At 42.5% G+C, this 20,129-nt stretch overlaps 1 protein-coding gene across 21 annotated transcripts in view; it reads left to right on the top strand.

The window, feature by feature from the left end:
- Positions 1 to 20,129, top strand: part of dlg2 (discs, large homolog 2 (Drosophila)) — a 240,764-nt gene that overhangs the window by 170,162 nt on the left and 50,473 nt on the right. For 20 of the 21 annotated variants that reach the window (XM_074671433.1, XM_074671435.1, XM_074671436.1 and 17 more), the window contains one exon: positions 16,273 to 16,326. In XM_074671433.1, the coding sequence (XP_074527534.1) occupies positions 16,273 to 16,326 (54 nt within the window). Of the gene's footprint in view, positions 1 to 3,656; positions 4,153 to 16,272; positions 16,327 to 20,129 lie in introns of those variants that run through there. The other variant, XM_074671442.1, reaches the window with a different exon arrangement.

Below are 20,129 nucleotides of genomic sequence, written 5' to 3'. Positions count from 1 at the left end.
CCTCACCCACAGCCGACATGCAGCTCCAGAGTAAATTCATGCTCCTGATACTGTGAGGCTCTCAGCTTGTTTTCTTCACTCCCATCACAGATGATACTGATGCTAAAGCAGCCGGATGTTAGCATCATGTGCTCACAGCTAAAGCCTGTGACCCTGATTCCATCTGACAGGAAGTGGGGGAGGAGAAAGTTGGGTAGTTTAGGGATTGAATTTTATTCAGCAGCTTGAGTGCAGACATACACAGTATTTATTTAGTTTCACCATGCTCTTGAGTTGGGATCAAATGCTTGTTGGATGTTTTCTCTGTTGACGTTCAGCTCTTGGGTTTTCTTTGCTGCTTAATCCATTCAAAGACAAAAAGAATAGGGATTGGTTCGATCAGAGTTTGATTTTTTTTGTTGAAGGTGAATGAAAGCATGTACAGATCCAAGATTCTAATCCCCTCAGTCTGATTTTGGTCTCAACCGCGCTGCAACGCCTGGTCTTAAAAGGAGGCCAAAGTGAAAGTGCTTTGAGCTGTAGTTCATTGAGCTTCCACTAAAGGCTGACAGCAGACACATGGGGGCCACTTACAAACCTATCTAGAGGAGGCCATCTTTGGAAGACAGACACATGTTCACATGATAACAGCTCATTTCTCTGACAGTGCAGTCTGTGGGGTGAATGTGTTCATCGCTTCTCAGGGGGCATTTACACAGCAACAGTTTTAGGATGAAACTCAAACGTATTGTTGTGCTTCAGCCTCTTGTTTACACAGAATCAGTGTTCTAGCTGACCTAAAGTGGAAACTTTTAAAAACAGCCTCCAGAGTGGAGGCCTGACCACTGTTGCTGTGTACACAAAACGCCAAAGTTTCAGTAGAAACACTGACATCATACTGCGTTTTGTGAATAATAGGGATTTAAATTGCCATGTATGAACCGGATACCAACAATAGTAACGATGGCGGACTACCATGTTGTTTTTGTGCTGTTGAATTTGTGTATCCTCAGTTTTGTTTATGAGCAGCTGGTGAGACTTCTTCCAGTCTGTGGATAAACGGGTAGTGCTCACATGGGAAGTGTCTCTACAGTTATATCGCCAACTACAGGCCTGGCATGTACGCTACAGTGTTTACAGTCACTCAGTATTTCCATGTGAATGCACAACATTTTTTCACTGTGGTTTTTGTTTTTCTTATTTTTTTTCGTTTTTGGATGAAATGTTGTCGTGTTATTGTCGCCTTAAATTCTAAGATCTTCAAGTAAGAAGTAGGAAAGGGTGAGTACAGGTATCAGTATCATGTACCGATACCAACCTTTTTTAAGGTATGTGTACTCACGAGGCTGCAGATACCAGCGGCTGATACTCGAGGCAAAAAAAAATTGTACGTTGAACAAGTCCTCCTCAACAGTAGCTGCCGCTTCTTGCTGTTGTTTGACACCACGGAAAATATGTGTGAAGCCCTCTTCAGACAACGTAAGCAAAGCAGAGAGAGTTAACAGTTAAACTTTTTTACTTTGCACTTCAGTTTATTTTAAAAAATACTTAATTTCTGACAGTTTCATTTTGCGCTTTCATGTATTCATTTGATTAATCATGCACTACAATTTTGTAATTGGAGGTGTCCCAGTCCGATATTGATATCAGATATCAGTTTGAAGTCAGCAAAAAAACAAGTATCGGTATCGTATTGAAATGCATCTAAAATCTCCGATATAAGCAGTTTCTGTTACCGATGGGTTAATGATAAATGGGTCAGTTTTTCCTCATACCTACTGTTGCTGACTACTGTTTTTTGTTTGAATAATATCACTTAATCAAGCCTTTTCTAACATGGCAGACATACTACAAAATAAGTAATAAAAGTATGCACGTTTAATGCTAATATCGTATCGGATTAGTATCGGTATCGGACAATACTTAATACTGCAGTATCAGTATCGTATCGGAAGTGAAAATATAATATCGGGACATCCCTATTTGTAATGTCCTAGAATCCAAATTCTTTCTTTGTGGACCTTAAGCAGATATGATATTAAAATTTGAATAATTAGATTAATTAGTTACTAACCCTGCAACTAATTAGATTAAGTTTTTAATCACCTGACAGCACTACTATGTATCAAAAGTATTAGTAGTATAGGTACTCAGTATTGGTGAGTATTCAAGAAGGAGTACTTGTACTGCTATCAGTCTTAAAAAAAGCCCTAGTTTTGTAGAGGTAAAGGTGTTGTGAGGACTATCTGAAATCTGTAGTGTTTCTTTAGTGATAAGGACTACGTTTCCCATGAGCTCCACTATCATAAAGAAGTGGCTTTTGTCAAGGCGGGCGTTTGTTTCAAAGAGCAGATCTTCTTTTTAACTCTACTTTTTATTGTTTAAGACAACTTTTCCCAGGATGCAGGGCAACATGTTAATGTATTTATCCGTAGTAACGTAGAGCTATGGTTTGAAAGGTAACAAATCAAACTGTGAACTCAGTTTGTAGTTTGGTGTCCAGAAGATGAGCAGAGTATCTACGTAGTGTTCCTCACAGCTCAGTGCTTACTACTCAGAGCTTAACTCTGGGTGGCGTAGTGTCATGAAAGAGATTTTGGAAAGTTCTCATGGGGCCTTTAAGGTCGCAGCTGACTTGACTGACAGGTGTGTGTCTGTAGCTGTAGCGAGGAGGCTAAAGGCTCACCTCTTTGCCTTTATCTAGGTTGACTCAAAGCTACGTTGAGTCAGCATTTCCACTGTGGTGACTGCTGACATGTGACATCACAGAGCCGACGCCCCTGTATGACGCAGCCTGTGGTCTCCCCCAGCTCCTGGCTGTGGGTAATAACGTGCGTGGCAGGAAGCCTGCAGTTTCATCTTCTGTTATTAGCTGCTGCTTTATTTCTGCTGGGAGCCTTCAGGCTGCAAACAGCCCACAGTGGAGCCATGTGCTAACTGCAGAGCTGGGTGATTGTAGTCTGTGGGTCGGCCTCAGCAAACATTTTTGATTTGATGTTTCCTCCTAGTCGCTGGTTCATTTCAGTATTACACTCTCTGTGTGGAGTTTGCATGTTCTCTGTGTGCGTGGGATCTCTTCAGCTTCCTCCTGCAGTCCAAAAAACACTCTCACCGGGTTGATTGGTCACTCTTGTAGGTGTACGCTGCCTCTCGACCAATTAGAGCTGGGGAAGGCTCCAGCGCTCGAGTAAAGATAATGAATGGATGACAAAAGGCAGCAAGTGGCTGGTCTCACTGGCTCATTTGCAGTGTTACTAAGCCTTCCAAAAAATCAGAACATGAAGTGAAACCTTCCCACATGCTCCCACCAGAGCAATGCAGGGAGTTGTGGTTCCCGCTCCTGCTGCCTCTGACTCCCAGCAGGCCGTGCCTCTCGTCTTTTTGCCTGGAGGTGTGGATGCTGTCAAGTAGCTCTGCTGGTTAAGTCATTTATTGACAGAGGGCTGGCAGCCAACACACAAACATCCCTCTCCCTCTCTGGCTCTCTTTTCCCATCATCCCCCTCTCTTTATCTCCCTCCGCTCTCTCGCTCATTACTCTCCTCATCAAGTATCTCACTCTCTACCCCCATTTGTGCTCCCTCCCCTTTCTTTTTTCCTCATTTCTGGTTCGCTCCCTCCAGAAGCTCACACACACACACACACACACTCAAACACACAAAGCGTATGTACAGCTCCAGCAGCCAGCTCGTGTCTTCATTCATCATTCATTTTACCCCAGCGAGTGGCTCTGACATGTGCAGCGCGGCGTCCTGTGTTTGACGACTCCAACAGTCGTGAACCTTCAGTCGTGAACCTTCGGTCGTGAACCTTCAGCAGAGGACTTGGTCTTAAGTTGAGCCGGGTTAGGATGACTGCCTACCTGAGGAAACAGCACAGTTGCTATGCGGACTTGGATGTTGGGGGAGACTTTGAGGAGGTGCCATATACTTCCAACTGGCACCATCAGCACCCAAAGAGTCCACATCCTCATATGGGCCAGCGGTACCAAGGATCCGTCCCTGGTGGAGCCACCCTCCCCCGTAGGGGAGGCCGGCAGATGATGGGCTGGCGTGCAGACAGCATGTCCTGCAGGAGCCCCGACTGCGTGGCGGCAGGGAGAACCAAAGGGGGGAGCTGTGACTTGTGGCCCCCTGACTGTGGCTTTGCCAGGTCCTGGCAGGATCCTTATCAGGTAAAACCTCCATCAGAGGTTACCAGTTTGTTTCTGACTTTGTGCGCTAGGAACATGCAGATAAAACTGATACAGCAAATTTCCATGCATGAGTATTTTAAATCTCATCATATTTCTCATATGATCCTCTGACCGTTCTGATCTCTGCTCCTGCTGGCATACCTCTTTGGTAAGCTGAGCCAAAATCTGTGACGAGAAGAGAACAGAGGAGGTTTTTATTCACAGCTGTGAGGAAGCTCCCAAAGCTCTGCACAAGCATTGTACAAAAAAAAAAAAGAGCCAAACGTTTTGTTATGCAGCCTGCTGTGTGTCCACTCTGCTCTCCCACAGCAGTGACAATGGTATCGATTCTGGTGTGTTTGGCATCTTGTTAGCAGAGGCACAGCCGCGTCACCTGATCAGGTTTTCTTTAGTCCTGTCTGTTAATAATGACACACAGAACCAATACACCCCGTACGGAAAGAGGCTGATACAGACACAACACTCGATGGTGTGGATTAAGATTTGATTACACCCCTAATATTCTTATCCCTACTTTGAATTTTCAGTAAGTGATGTAGAGTTTCTGTACTGTATTGCTCTACTCATTCATAACATATTACAAGGTCTCATATAAAGGCTGCTAATGTGTTGTTCATGAGAAGTGAGAAATCTCAGCCTGCAGTTATAAAGTTATTCTTATTTGCCAGGACATGCTGCCTTTGTGTAACATTAAGTCACACCTGACGAGGTGGACCAATAATGTCTACAAATATTTCTGATCTATTTCTGTTTGAGACAAGTTCTGGAGGTTCTCCTCCAACCCCAGCTCTTCCAGGGGTTGGAGATGAAGGAGGAAAAAGAGGAGGAAAGCCTGAGCAGCGGATGGATTCATGCTGAAGGGGTTAACACCTCTGTGTTTGTTGAATGCTTTGTCTGCGTCAGAAATGTTTGACATTCTGTGTTTTTGTGAAACACATTTTAAACAGTACACAACCCTGCTTATGTGGCAATGGGGCCACTGGGAAACCAGTTCTGGTTAGACCAAGTTCATGTTTTTTTTTGTTTTTTTTCCAGTTTAAAAGTCCCAGAGGCTTTGTTAGAGGATACGTTGAGTTGGTCAACTCAGAAAATTTTGGGATGAAAGATACCGGGAAGTTAAGAGATGTTTCAGCCAGTAATTTATCGCTCACATGAAGCTTGTCAAAGTGTTTGATTTTATAGCTGTGGCTCCTCTGGTTTTATGATCAAAACCAGGTTTGAAAGTAGTCTGGTACCGTTAGGTACATGTTCCAGTCACCACTCTTCCAGGAACTAGATGGCCCATTGTTGTTTTTGTTTCCGCTGAAGGCTGAAGTCCTGTGGGTGTTATGGAGGGAAAAAAAAGGAACTACATTACACCACCAGACCAGTAGAGGGTGGTAAATAACAACAAAGCCTTTGAGAGTTCTGATTTTTTGTCGGAATGTTCAATACCACTTTTTTCAGACCGATACCAGTACGAGTACTCCTTCTTGAGTACTCACCGATACTGAGTGCTGATACTACAAGTACTTTTAAAGATAAAATTTCATTTAACAGTGACAGATTATTTTGATCAAAGACAGCACAGTCACTCTGACATTAAGTCCAAATAAAACACAAAAAACTCTCTCAGTTTAGACATTTTTTGATAAATATTTTAAAAATAATACTAATAGTGCATAATAAAACTAACTGTCAGAGTTTAAGTATTTTTTAAAAGTAAAGTGAAGTGCAAAATAAGACAGTTTAACTGTTAATTCTCCCTGGTTCATTCATGATGTCTGAACAGACCCTGACGCACATTTGCCGTTGTGTTAAACCACAGAAATTAGCAGGAACTAGTGGCGAGGAGGACTTGCTCAACGTAAGATTTCTTTTGCTTAGAGTATCTGCTGGTATCTGCAGGCTTCATGAGTACCGACACCTTGAAAAAAAGCTGGCATCAGCCTGATACAGATACCTGGTATCGGGACTCGCTCATCCCTTATTGTTTGGTTAAGTAGTTTGAAATGGGATTTGTGAATCAGCTTGGACCAGCAACACACCGGTCAGTTCTTGTGTTTAAAGCATCAATGCAGTAGGGATCGACCAGGGTTTTGGTTTAAAGAGCTACCATGTAGACTGAGGACTTTCAGCGGGATGCATCGCTCTCTAACATACTGATGTGATGAGGAGATTATGACACATAAAAAAACGAATCTGAGATGTATTTATGAGAACGTCTGATGTGTCTGAACAGCTGTTGTAAACTGGATCTCCACTGACACGTTCAGCTGGAGGTCTCCAGTTTACAGGGTCACTCTTTAAACTGAACACCAGAGCTGACAGAGACACATTCACACTGTCAGGCTCAAAGAAGTCCATTGTTTAAGGTACTAAACCAAGACCATCACAGCTGGGGGTCATCTTATCGTGGACAGAGGGAGGAGGAAATAAAAACACTGTGGCTGCTCTACCAATCAGAAACATTCAGCTTACAGGCCCTGCCTCCACAAGGTCCTAGTCCTACACCTGCAGGCAGGCCAGTTTCAAGGGGAGATCAATTACCCCATAACTAAATTTAGACCCTGGTTCCTGCGGTCAAAAATTACATGGTTCCTCAAGAAATCCCTTTGAATATCAAAAGCTTAAAATGCGAGCATCTTTCCCACAATGCACTGCTTGCCAGCTACACTCCATGTTAGACAGAAGAAGCAAATATGAGCACAGAAGCTGGACCAACTCCTCTCCAAACACTGAGGACTTCTGTTGTTGTTGTTTCTGTTGTGAACACAGTGATTTCCATCTATAGAAACAAAAAAAGAGAGAAATCTGATCCCTCAGAGGAAATTGATTTCATGGGTGACTCGTTTGCCCTGAATTCTTCTCAGCAGAAGTCAGAGAAATGAACCAAGCTGCGTGAATCGTGAGCACTATCAACAGACACACACCATTCTTAATTACTGAGTCAAATGTGGTCGCGAAACACACTCTGGGGGAGATTTTCTTGGCACACTTTGGACTCTTTGGGTACCAACTGAGCCTGGATCAATGTCCACAGCCTACCTGAGTATCGTTGCTGACCATGTCCATCCCTCTCCCATTCGACATCCCTCTCTTCTCATGCCACATTTGTCTACTTGTATTTGTATAGCTGCTGTTTTACCAAAGCAAACCATGATTGTGGATTTAATTGTTGGGAAATGTTGTAATTGTGCACCCAAAGCATGCTTGGGATTGCCTGGAGCAAGGCCAGAAGGAGTTAATGGGAAGCATCCATCATGAAGCAAATGGAAAAGGAGGGTTTAGAGATTACCGGAGGGAGCGGGGTTAGAGGGAGAGAGTGGGGGACAGAGTGGGTTTTACTCCTGTCGCTCTCCCAGGAGGATGGAATAATGTAAATGTAAAATGTTTTTTTTTTAATTATTATTTTACCGAAGATACAAAGTAGAAACGGGTGATTCTGGAACGCAGGGCAAAGCTGGGATATGCAGGCTTGCGGGGAGAGGCAGGCAGTCAAATCAAGAAAGGAAAAACATACATACAGTGTAGATCGTCTCTACAGAATGAGCTGACGTAACTTCGTCTGCGAGATGGTGATTTAAGAACCCATCATCTTTGAACATTTCTGGGGTTTTTTTTTCAGGCTCTATGAACAAAGACCTGCATCCAACGCAGGGATGCAGGGCTGCAGCCCTGCATCCCTGCATCCCTGCATCCCTGCCAAACTTTAGTGCTAATCAGGTCTTGAAGCCTTCTCAACACTCTGAATGAATTTCAACAGGATCCTTTCTTCATTTATTCTTCTAAAGGAACAGACCCACTGAAGATGTCTTGAGCAGGAATTCCCAAACTTTTCATGCTGCGACCCCTTGAAATATCATAGGTCCTGGAGACCAGTGACCCCCTTATGCTTAACTAAACTGATTGGTGGGAAATGAGGGTACCTACAATATGTTGACCAAAGTTTTAGGACATCTTCCTTTACGCACACATGACCTTTAATGATGTCCCATTCTTAATCTGTTGGGTTTAATATGGAGTTGGCCTGGCATCTGCAGCTATGACAGCTTCAACTCAAGGCTTTCTACAAGGTTCAGGAGTGTGTTTATGGGAATGCACCGCACCAATCTGACCCATCCATGTCTTTATGGCCCTTTGTGCATCAGTGCACTGCCATGTTGGAACAGGAAGGGGGTCATTCCCAAATTATTCCCACAAAGTTGGGAACATGGACTTGTCTGAAAAGTTTTGTATGCTGAAGCATTGAGAGTTCCTTTCATTAGCCACGTTTACATGAGGAGTTTTTCGTCTTTCCGAATGGAATCTTTCTGAATGACTTTTCCGAAAACAATAGTATACATGGAAAGGAATATTCCAATCTGTGGTCTACATGCGCCGCTATAATCAAACAGAATACTCAATGGGGCATGCGCAGAAAAACGTAAACATCACGAGATTTATCAATGACGGAGGACAACAGTTTTTTTTTATCACGGTACTATACTCTGTATTGCGGTGTCCATCCAGTCTTGAAATTGTGTTCAGTTCTTCAAAGTTTGGATCAAAAGCAAACTTTCCTCCAGTGCTGACGGCTCGCTGCCATTTTTAAAATTGAGGAACGTCTCTAGTTGCGTCTTACATATTCCACTTCTGTGAAATCTATTAAATTTCCATTCGGATTGGCACTTTTCTTTTGGAATGAGGTGTATACAAAGGTTAAATTCTTTGGGTCCATGTATACGTGGCTACTGACACTGAGAGGTCAAGCCCAAGTCCTGAAAACTAACCCAACATCATAACCCCCCTCCACCAAACTTCACACTCGGCACAATGCTGTCGGGCAAAGACCGCTCTCCGGATAACCACCAAACCTAGACTGGTCCATGAGACTGCCAGGCAGAGAAGCATGATTCTTGAATCCAGGGAACCGGTCTCAACCTCTCCAGAGTCCAGTGGTGATGTGTTTTACTCCACTGCAGCAAACCCTTTGCTTTGCTTTCCAAAATTTTGTCCCTAAAATCAGCATTCTCAAAACAAGAGTCAGAATTTGACCTTTTCCTTTGACATCGAATTTTGGTGTAAATCTGAAAATGAGAGTTTCCTCTATGACTGTTTTTCTAAAGGCTTTGTGAGTTTCCTTTTGAGGATTAGCTTCTCACTCAGCTGGCACAGTGATCAGAGTCTGCACTTCTGACCCAGAGTTGGGATTCAGCATTGTGCTTATCACCTACACGGGGTGACAGATAACTGCAGAGATAGAAACAAGTGATGGTCCCCTTTCAGCTCAGTCTCAGTCACTGGTTGGACTCCATCTCTCCTCCAGCTGAGCTCGTCTTTGCGTTTCTGTCACCCTGATCCATTCCCTCCCCCTCCTCCTGACCGTGACACACTTCACGTTCTGCCGCTGACTTCTCCTACATGAGCCAGTGAATTATTGATACACGGCCATGTTTTCATGAGCAAATAGAGGTGGCGGTGAATTATTGAGCGGCAGAAACTACAACTAAGCCTTTCTGTAACAGAGTGTGCCCCAGTGAAGCTCTCTCTGCAGTCAGTCTTAGGATGTGAAGTGATAACTTGCTGCGTTAAAGCAATGACATTATGATCAGTGTAGCTGTTTGACAGCCTCTGAGCCCGCGCGGTGTTGACGCGCTGCTGGACCACAGCTTAATGTGTTGTTGGAGGCAGAGGATCACGTGACGATGTGAGGACGCAGAGACGAGAGCAGAAATGAGCCTTAGTGCAGTTAAGCATGCCATTTATGTGCACAGCTGAGTGGTCATTACCTCTCGAGGGGTCTGTGTGTGCATACACGTGGATTCACAGATGCAGTGGTATCCATGTGATGTGCTATTAGACACTGCATGATGGAGTGTTACAGCAGAGAAGATGTGCAGGCCAATATTAGACTGATAACCTTTGCTTCCCTCAATAATCTGTCCTTTTTTTTTAGAGGATAAATGATACACTTGTGACATCCATCCATCCATCCATCCATCCATCCATCCATCCGAGTGGACACTTCCACCAAAGGTCAAAGGTGGATGAGGTGACACCTGCAGGAGTAATGATGTTGATATTTCTCTGCTTGCTCAGCACTCTGTAGAAATGGGAGTATTTAGCAGTATCTAGCCATCAAACTGTACAGAAGGCCTAGAATAGATTATTCTCCCTTTTGTTTGTCCTATTGGTGAAATTATAGTGAAGTTGCTGCGATTCATGATAAGAATGATTTTTGTTTTTTCACCATCCTAAACATTCAGTTACCTCACGCACATCTTCAACAGCTTCACTCTCTTTTTTGACATAATTTATTTTGTTCGGACAATGCAGGTGATCATTTAACACTGGTGTCAGAACGGTATCGGCATCAGTTGATACTCAGAGCCCAGAGGCTTATAGCAGGAAGCGCGGTCAACTTATCCGCGGTAACTCACATCTATCCAGGATTAATCAGGATCATTGATAGCACAACGCAAGTTATCAACACGGTAACTCAACCCAGATTGTCTCATCAAGAGCCGTGAATGTGCACGTAAAAGAGGAGGGCTCAGAGGCAGCTGACCAATCACAATCATGGACGACTAAGAAAGCTCCGTACGTCACAGCTGAAGAGCAGCGGCTGATAATGCAGCAATACAAGGAGAGAAGCAATAACTCGGTAAGGGGGAACACGGTAGCAGCAGCCAACCGCAGGCAACACATAGTGGACTGTGTAAATGCCTAAGTTACTCATCAGTGGCTCAGTATGATAGTGATCACACTTCTAAATCTCATAAAATAATAAATGCTACTGTGCAAATGACTTGCGTGCATTCCAATTATCATGTCATTCTCAGATGTAATCCTTCTGGAGTCAGAAGAACATGGGAGCAGATAAAAAACAAATACAAGAACACCTTCACTTCTGATAAGTCTGTTTCAAGCAGTGGCGATTGCTCTAAGACTACAAGGGAAGCTCGGCTTCCCCTAAAATGTTCCCAAAAAAGTGGTGATAAGTTCTGCTGTATGTACATTTCATTGACAAAATCTGCGCTCGAACTCCTTCATCTTTTGTTCAGAATCAGCTACCTATCACAGGTAACTGGCTCCACCTCCTTCTCATTCATCCTGGGAACGCTATGAATTTGTCCCTAAGTTGCGTGAGGGCAGCAGCCACTTGATGCACAACGCCGGATGCTGTAAACTTGCTCAGTCGCTCCGCATCCCTGACAGAGTACATGTAGCTGCCCGTGGCTAAGAATCGCAGGGCGATGCACAATGTCTGTGGGACAGTCAGTGCACCGCTCCTGCAGGTTGCACGACCAATGTACGGCTGTAATGTTTCACAGAGGTAGAGTAGTCCGGGCTGTCAGGACCTATACCTCTCATACAGCCAATCGTCGCTTTGATCGAGTGGATCTGATCGATCTTTAAACACCCTTTCTCTTCGTAAAGCTCTTCTCACAACTTGTGTGCCTCTGTCCACCGGGTTTGGGAGAAAAGGGCAGGCCATTGTTTCTGAGAAGCTGATTGGCCAGTGGGAGGGGCTTTTTATAGGATCAGATTCAACCTCCAACTTATTCTGCTCCAGAGCAGGATAGCCGTTCAGAATAGGTCACCATGGTGATCTACTCTGATAAGAAAGGAACCGGCTTCATGCTATTGGTAATCAAGAGTTAACCCTGAAGTTATCTCACTAAGACACTAATCCTGCTTCCTGATATAGGTCTCTGGTATCGGTATGGGTATCAGAACCAGAAAAGATGGATTGGTGCTTCTGTAATTTGACTGTGCTATGGTAAAGAAATGCCTGTTGAAATGTTTCAATTAATCAATTGACATGGAACATGTTGACATTGTTTTGTAAAGTATCTTTTTCATTCTTTTGCACTTTTGTAAATAGTTTTCATTCCACTGTGAAGGCTGGCAGCCAATTGACCTTTGGCTAAGCCATCCCCCCTCCACTCACTTGGACAATCAATTAAGATTCACAGGTGCTATGGCAGGTGTCACAGGAGGAGACATTTCACAGCATGATGTTGATGATTTTTGGAGGCAGAAAGATCACAGATCATCTAGAAGTCACCAAAAGGCTCTAAGTCCACATTTGAGGGATATATGAATCATTTTAGTGTTGAAAAGGTCGATAAAAAGCTTCAGTTACAGACTAAATTTACAGGTGCCAGAGCAAACCTGATAAACAGCATCTGGTTAGCATCAGAATGTCAGACAACAAGACAGAGGATCAGCATTGGTCATGACAAAAATATAACCTCCTTTTTACCATCTTTACCAAGAGTGAGTCTGTTAGTTTGGAGCTACAGTTTGACAACCTTTGTGATCTCAGCTACTTTAGCTAAGCTAATGAAGCCAAGCTGCAGAAGCTATCGTTACTTTAACTAGAGCCCTTTGGACAACAGATAACGATGATGTATGATCACCAAAGAACAAAAACTAGATCAAAACAGGTCAAAGAGACATGATGAACAACGCAGCTAGGAGCTAATGTTAGGCTAACTTTTACATCACTTGTTACTGCACAGAAGTGAAATACCATCAAGAAATCAAACTGACAAAGCCAAAGTCGGGTTGTAGATATAAGCAAGCAGTTTATTTTCACACAACATGTAACTGCTTGACAACCAAGTTGAGGGTGAGGACTGGACCATAGTGGTTGTGCCAAATAACCAGGCCTAACTATCCACTATCTCGTAAAAAAAACCATCAAATAATCCCAACTAATTTCTCTAAAAAAGGTGCCAAGAAGAGAAAACTACATGGGTGGCCCAACCACACTTACCTAGTGCTTCTTACACACACAACTTACTAGGTGAAAGGAATGAAGGGGCACCCTGACTTGCCTTGTCCGACCTCACCTCAACCTTCCAGGACAGTTTTAAAAGAAACAAAGGAACTGACAGACATGACGGTTCAGGAGGCAGAGAGCTCCTGCTGCAAAGCCTGTCCCTGCTTTCTGGAGAATCCCAGGTGTTAACCATCAGATCCCCAGGTGCAGCAAGTGAGCGTAATTAGAGTGATCACCTGACAAAATGGGAGTGAGGATCCCATGCTGTCAGCCATGTAACACTAACTTCAGCTCACATTTGAGAAAATCCCAAAGCGTCCGTCAGACTGCAGTGGTGGTTCTAGAGTTAAAGATAACTTTATATTTCTTTTCAGCAAAGTCACAATCTGCTGCCTGAAATACGATGCCAGCTTACCTTAGAACAGATGGAGACATCCTTCTTCATTCGATTCACACAGAGTTGATGTTGTGCTCTACTGCACAACTTTATTCAAAGAGGAGACTTTTCTCTGTAAAGATGTGTCTCATGAAAGGGTAAAAAAATCACCCTGTCACCCTGCCTCTCGATAACCCTTTGTCAGAGTTGCATGTACCCAATGATCACCCTTTGACCTGTTTTAAACTTAAAATCTCAGAAAAAAAACTCATAAAATCACAAGAAAATCGACTCTCTGCAATGTATTTTAATGGATGTCTGGGTAGAAAATGTCGAGGTGTATTGGAAGGCTATATGCACTGTGACTAGCTCATCGTGTTTGTGGGCGGTTCTTAGCCATAGGTCATTTAAAGGGCACATTTCATGCTGATCCCTGATTTAATATTTACATATAATATAATACATTTGAAAACAAGACCTTACACCCCCTGAATTTTCAAAAAATGAGATATTGTATTTTTCTGATATCCTAGAATGAGATTTGATGCCTCTGAAAATAGGTCATTGCCAGATGGCCGCGAGATTTCGACCATCGTGACGACACGAGGATCCTTTCTTTTTATTGGAGTAATCTGATAAAGCAGCTCCTCCTCTGTGATGTCAGTTAGTCACACAACCGCCACCGAGGGATACACCCACCAAGAGCTGACTGACTGAGTGCTGGATGCAGGGACTCTGCTCTGCTCAGCAGCTCGGCTTTACATGGTGAATTAGCAGTTAAAACACTGTAGTTTAAGCAGACGTCGTAATACTTGTGAGACTGTGATATTTGCATGCTTGTTGTTGCAGAGAAAAGTGAAGGAGCGGGATGGAGCCCTGTTATAGAAATAGTTTATTGGTGAAGTCTGCCTATATTTCCACGTATAAACTATACATGTTACAGTACTGGTTTGACTCACCACACTGAAGCGTCCTGAGATGATCTGTGTCCAGGTGGATTTTCTTCCTCCTGAGCTGCAGAACCGTCCGGGTCTGACTCGGGGTCCAGTACAAAAGGACGTATCCTATACTCTGCCTTTTTTTTAGGAGCGTTTCAACGAGATCTTCAGAATGGCCTAAACTGAGGATATTGAGAACACTATTGTGGGGCAATGAAGGAACTAAATGACTTGTACTGAGGGCAGAAATGCTTTACAGGCATCCTAGTCTGGCATAGTGAAAAGGAGAAACAAGCATGATATGTCCCCTTTAAATAACACCAAAACTCAATTTTCATACTCCACCTGTCTTAAGTCAAGGAGCAGAACTCCAATCTACTGACAGAACCAGGGATTTCTACAACACATGAAAACCGTAAAGGTTTGAACATCCAGCTTTGTTACTTCATATTCATGTTTACAATACGCAGAAAGCAGAATGACCACTCAAACATTGGTTTTCTGCAAATATGAAATGGATCTACCCTGTCTGAATTATTGTGGCTGTTTGTTTCTGTCGGTGTGGCTGATGGGCAGCTTAATGTCACCTGACTGCAGAGAGCAGTGGAGTCGATGCATAATGATGTCTGCTCTTGTTGTTAAGGCCCACAGGCGAATGGAGCCATCAAGCTCAACGCTTTTCAAAATGGTCGCTCTGTGGAGCATTTCAGACATACACAGTTATTTTCTCCAGGTGTATTTTTGCACTCTAGGGTATGCGTGAATTATGCTGAAAGGGTTATTGTGTTTTCTTTGAATATTGTTGATAAATACTTTGGATTACTCTGTCTCTACAATGAAAGAGAGTTTCATCAAATCAAAGGTACGTGGAGTAAACACAAGCTCACGCAGCAGAAGGAGCCATCTGTGCCTCGTTTACAATCCATGACCAACCAGAAAAAACCTCCTGCTCTGAGCCAGCCATAGCCGGGATCTGTGTAAAGGATGTCAACTCCACACTCAGGTCTGAGTATCAGAGAGTGAAACGACTGCTGCAGGCTGTCAGTGGCCCCCTTTCCAGAGGTTCACACAGGCACAAAAGTGCTCCACAGATTGTTTTATCAGAGAGTTTGATTTTAAATCAGTTGAAGTGAAAGTCAAATTTGTTACCAGGAGTTTATGATGTTTGCAGTTTTAGTGAATGTGAATCGTGTCCTAAAGAGGCTTTAAGAGAAGAGTGTGATACTCCAGCAGAACAGTAAAAGCACATCAGGAGGAAGCAGCTGCAGACGGTCCAGCAGGGTGGAAGTGGGTCATGAAGCTGAAATGTGTATAATAGCTGTGATGGAGATGTGAGTGGACAGGCTGAGACTGCAGCTGATGACATGTGCTGTCTGTGGACTGATGAGCAAGCAGAGCCTCACGTCTGTCACAGCACCATGTCAGTCAGACGGCAGTGTGTAAGGTACTCTCAGACTGCTCACTGAGAGTAGAGGGCTGTGTGTGTGTGTGTTTGTGTGTGTGTGTGCGTGCGTGTGTGTGTGTGTGTGTGTGTGTGTGTGTGTGTGTGTGTGTGTGTGTGTGTGTGTGTGTGTGTGTGTGTGTGTGTGTGTGTGTGTGTGGTAATCCTGCAGGCTGCTTCACTCTGTATGTTTACAGTTACACTGCTGATCCCATTACACACACACACACACACACACACACACACACACACACACACACACACACACACACACACACACACACACACATCATGCTGTGTTACAAACACGCAGCAGATCCATCTTTGCTCTCGGGAAGAAAAGTCTGAATACGTTGCTGAGCATGATTTTAAAGTGTGTGTGTGTCTCATCATCAGGTTTGTTTGTTTGTGGATGATAAACTTTTTTTTCAGGGGAGCAAACTGAGGTCTGTTAAATTGTTGATGACACAGAGCTCCTCTGGCTCCCCCCTGCAAGTATTTCTGGACAGGAAGGTGATGGTGGGTCCACACGTCCTCCATCTTTGAACAGAAGTCTAACTCTTTCCTGTCTTTCTCTTTGTCTCCTTCACAGGCCAGCCCGGCCCCCATCATCGTCAACACAGACACTCTGGACTCAGTCCCCTATGTGAGTTTGAGTGCTTTGTCTGTTGTTAAATCACCTATCAGTGTTTTTCAGTAGATGATACAGGAGGTGATTCATGAAGCTGAGGTGTTTTCTCTTTGTTCCACTGAGTGTTTTTCCCTTCATCTTTCCCTTCTCTATAAAAATATGCCAATATGTCTGGCGCACAAAAATCCCCTATAAATCACTTCTGGCGCGTCTGGCAGGATTTGTGTCAATACAAACAACACATATTTCTGCTGCAGGGGGAGAAAATACAGTTCTCTTCTTCCTCTGCCTCTAAAACAAGATGGAAAGTACTAAAAGTATAAATGAAGTTTTCAAAGTGTTGCTGACACAATGAGAAAAGTCCCCAGACTATCTTATAAAACACCCCCTGCAGGGAGCCAGTTCAGACTGCAGCGTTCAGCCTCGGAAAAAAAAAAAAACAAACAGGGCGTCCATAAAGTCTTTTCACAGTTTAACATTTATTCCAAAGCAAATGAACAAACTTATATGTGGAAACTGTTTCCCAATGAGGAGTGGATATTAAAGATTTTAACTTATTCAACAGCAAAACTAACTTTGTAGGAGAACACTGGAAAGGCTTGTCTCACATCATCAATGTTTTCCTCAGATGTTCTTGGTCATCCACTCATTTGTTCAACTCTGTCTCTGTCTGTCTCCATCAATTTCTTGTGCTGTGCACAAACTGATGGACATACTTCTGTCTGTAGCCAGTCTGTGTATCTGATCTTGTTTCAATAAACCGTGCCACACTTTGTTCCTTTTCTTGAGGAGTAGACACTTTTAGGAGTTTATGTAACAGAACTTCCTACCATCGACAGGAAATCTACAACACACAGATGCTAATTAAAAACATTGATAACTACTGAGTATAGAGGACAATCTGATCATCTCATCAGCAACTTTAAAATAGATTTTTACATTGTACAGAGACTTTATGGACACCCTGATTAGAAAAAGGAAAGAATAATTAATGCTAATTAATTAATCTACCAGGGTCTTGCATCCGCTTTTAGCCACATTTAGAGACTCTGCACATGTCATCTTGTGGTAAGATTACAACATTACACCCATTTCATTTCAGGTTGCCAGGACGTATGCAGAAGACTTCTGTAGCAGGTCCAGAAAGACAAAAGTTCACAAATAAAATCCAAATTTTCTGAATAAAACCAGTGTCTTTACAACACCAATAACTATCAACTTAATAACATATTAAAAACCAATACCTTCCTGGACAAAGACCAAGTTTAGTTTTTATACTTGTTAGGTCTCACTTATTCCAAATACCAAGGGGAAATTATAATAGTAATAAAAAAACTAGATAAAAGCTCAGATCTCAAGAGGTTCATTTATTTATTCATCTATTTTCTGTTCAGGGTGGTGGGTGGCTGTAACCTATCCCTGTTATCTCAGGGCAAGAGGGGGGTACACCCTGGACTGGTCTCCAGTCAGTCGCATGGCTGACACACAGACAGACAACCTTTCACACACACACTCACACCTACAATTTAGAGTTACCATTTAATCTGTTTATAAAACTTATAATATTAGTAATTAAATAATAATAATAATAATAATAATAATAAATGAAAGTTGTTAAAATATTTCTTTAAAAAAATAATAATAATAAAAAAAATTACCATCACCTTCCTGGAATTTGAATAAAATATATGCATACATTAATGCTAGGCCAAGAATTTAAGACATTATAACATCAGAGTCCATCTCTTTAATAGTCCGAAGCACCAGTTGCCAAATCTCATCAAATTTTCGAGTTCTGCCATGTTTAGAATAACATATTCGTTCCAGTGTCAGATGTTGCATCAAGTCGTCAATCCATTGTTGGAATGTGGGTGGAAACTTGTCCTTCCATTTTCTGAGGATGAGTCTTCGTACCAAGAGAGTACCATAAGCTATAATTGTTTTACTTGCAGTATTTAAACCTAATCTGGGTGGTACAATTCCAAAAATTGTGGACGTTGACAAGGGCTCAATGCAAATTTTGCAACATTAGAAAAAAAAATGAAAATTGATTTCCAAAATTCATCCAACCTTGAACAGCTCCAAAACATATGTGATAGAGTGCCAGCTTCCACGCGGCAACTATCACACACATCATCAATGTTAGACTGTATTCAAGAAAGTTTAATCTTAGACCAATGTAAGCAGTGAACCACTTTAAACTGCATAACCCTGTGTCGTTGACAGATTGTGGATGTGTGAATAGCATCTAAAGCTTTCTGCCACGTTTCATCTGTCAATACAATATTAAGTTCCTTTTCCCATTTAGACTTTAATATGTCCAAATGTTTTAAGTTGTAGAGGCTAAGTAAAGAATACATTTTACCAATGGTTTCTTGAGACCAAGGAAGCATTTTAAAAATGTTATCTAAAAGAGTATCGGCCGGAAGTGATGGAAAAACTTTCAATTGAGATGAAACAAAGCTACGGAGTTGGAGATAGCTAAAGAAGCGTGATCGAGGAATACAAAACCGATTTACCAAATAGTCAAAAGTCGCAAAAATTCCATTTGAGTATAAATCTTTAACCATCCTCACACCACAGCTGACCCAGATTTCAAAAGCATTATCTGTAACAGAAGGCTCGAACATGTTATTCCTGATTAATGGGGTATGTTTTAGCATACCAGTCAGAGAAAATGCACGTCAAAACTGGTTCCATATTTTTAAAGAATGCTTCACCACTGGGTTACTGCAGTATGAGGATAATGGTTCTAAAGGATTGTGAGTAATTAAACATGTTAGAAGTTGATTAAAACAGAAACATCAGAGAATTATCACATAAAGCCATGAACCATGGACTTTCAAAATCAGATTAATAACCAAGTAGCTCTTCTATTACAAGGAAACTGTCTTTGTTTGTTGGTGTAAACAGTTAAAAAACAGATCGCTTAAAAAGAATAATAAACCTAAAACAATGTGCAACCAACACACTGAAGCAGCTGCTGTAAAAGATTTAAACTGCTAATGATGGAAAAGGAGTAAAATATATGACAGAGGCTAAATTCACCAACAGCTGACAAAGGAAATAAAACATTGTCAGAAGAATAAAACTAACAAGCCCCCCCCCCACCACACACACACACACACACACACACACACACACACACACACACACACACACACACACACACACACACACACACACACACACGAGCATGCACGCACACACAAGGTCCTGTCTGAGATGGAATAAAAGCAGGATTAAAACAGAACTAATTGATAAAAACATGTTTAAAAAAAGAGTTTGGGACCTGGATTCAGCCCTCTCACTTTTCTCAGCTTTGATTTGAGGCTGTCATAACTAACACACAGAGAGGACTAATCATCCTGGTCAAACAAATCAATAACTGAGATCTCAAAAAAGTAAGTTGATGCACTTCAGTACAAACGTTTTACCCCAATATTATACATCACAATTACCAAACAGGAGGACAGGAGAGGGAGCCTCAGGGAGTGTCTTCATGTTTCCTCTGATCCTAACTAAATGACTGACTGTGGGTTCAGAGTGTGGACCCTCTGATCAACTTTAAACCACATATCAGCTCCAAATCAACTCTGCTGTGGCTCCTTCACTCAGCTGAACTCTGATATCTGATGCTTCTTAGCGGAGGATCTGACGTGCAACAGTTCATATCCTGCTGTTCTATTCTGGTTTGAATGCTTAATGATGGAGAGCTTGCTGCTAATTAATCATCTCAGTGAGACACAGGAAGAGACGGACTCCTCTGCAGCTAACCTGCATGCTTCAGAAATAGCAAACGCTGATAATTCATCACC

Source organism: Halichoeres trimaculatus, unplaced genomic scaffold, assembly GCF_033239565.1.
Source record: "Halichoeres trimaculatus isolate MK-OKI-2021-1 unplaced genomic scaffold, fHalTri1.1 fHalTri1_scaffold_6, whole genome shotgun sequence".
NCBI classification, from domain to species: domain Eukaryota; kingdom Metazoa; phylum Chordata; class Actinopteri; order Labriformes; family Labridae; genus Halichoeres; species Halichoeres trimaculatus.
The sequence above is the reverse complement of the archived record's forward strand: the minus strand, read 5'-3'. Positions and strand labels throughout refer to the sequence as shown.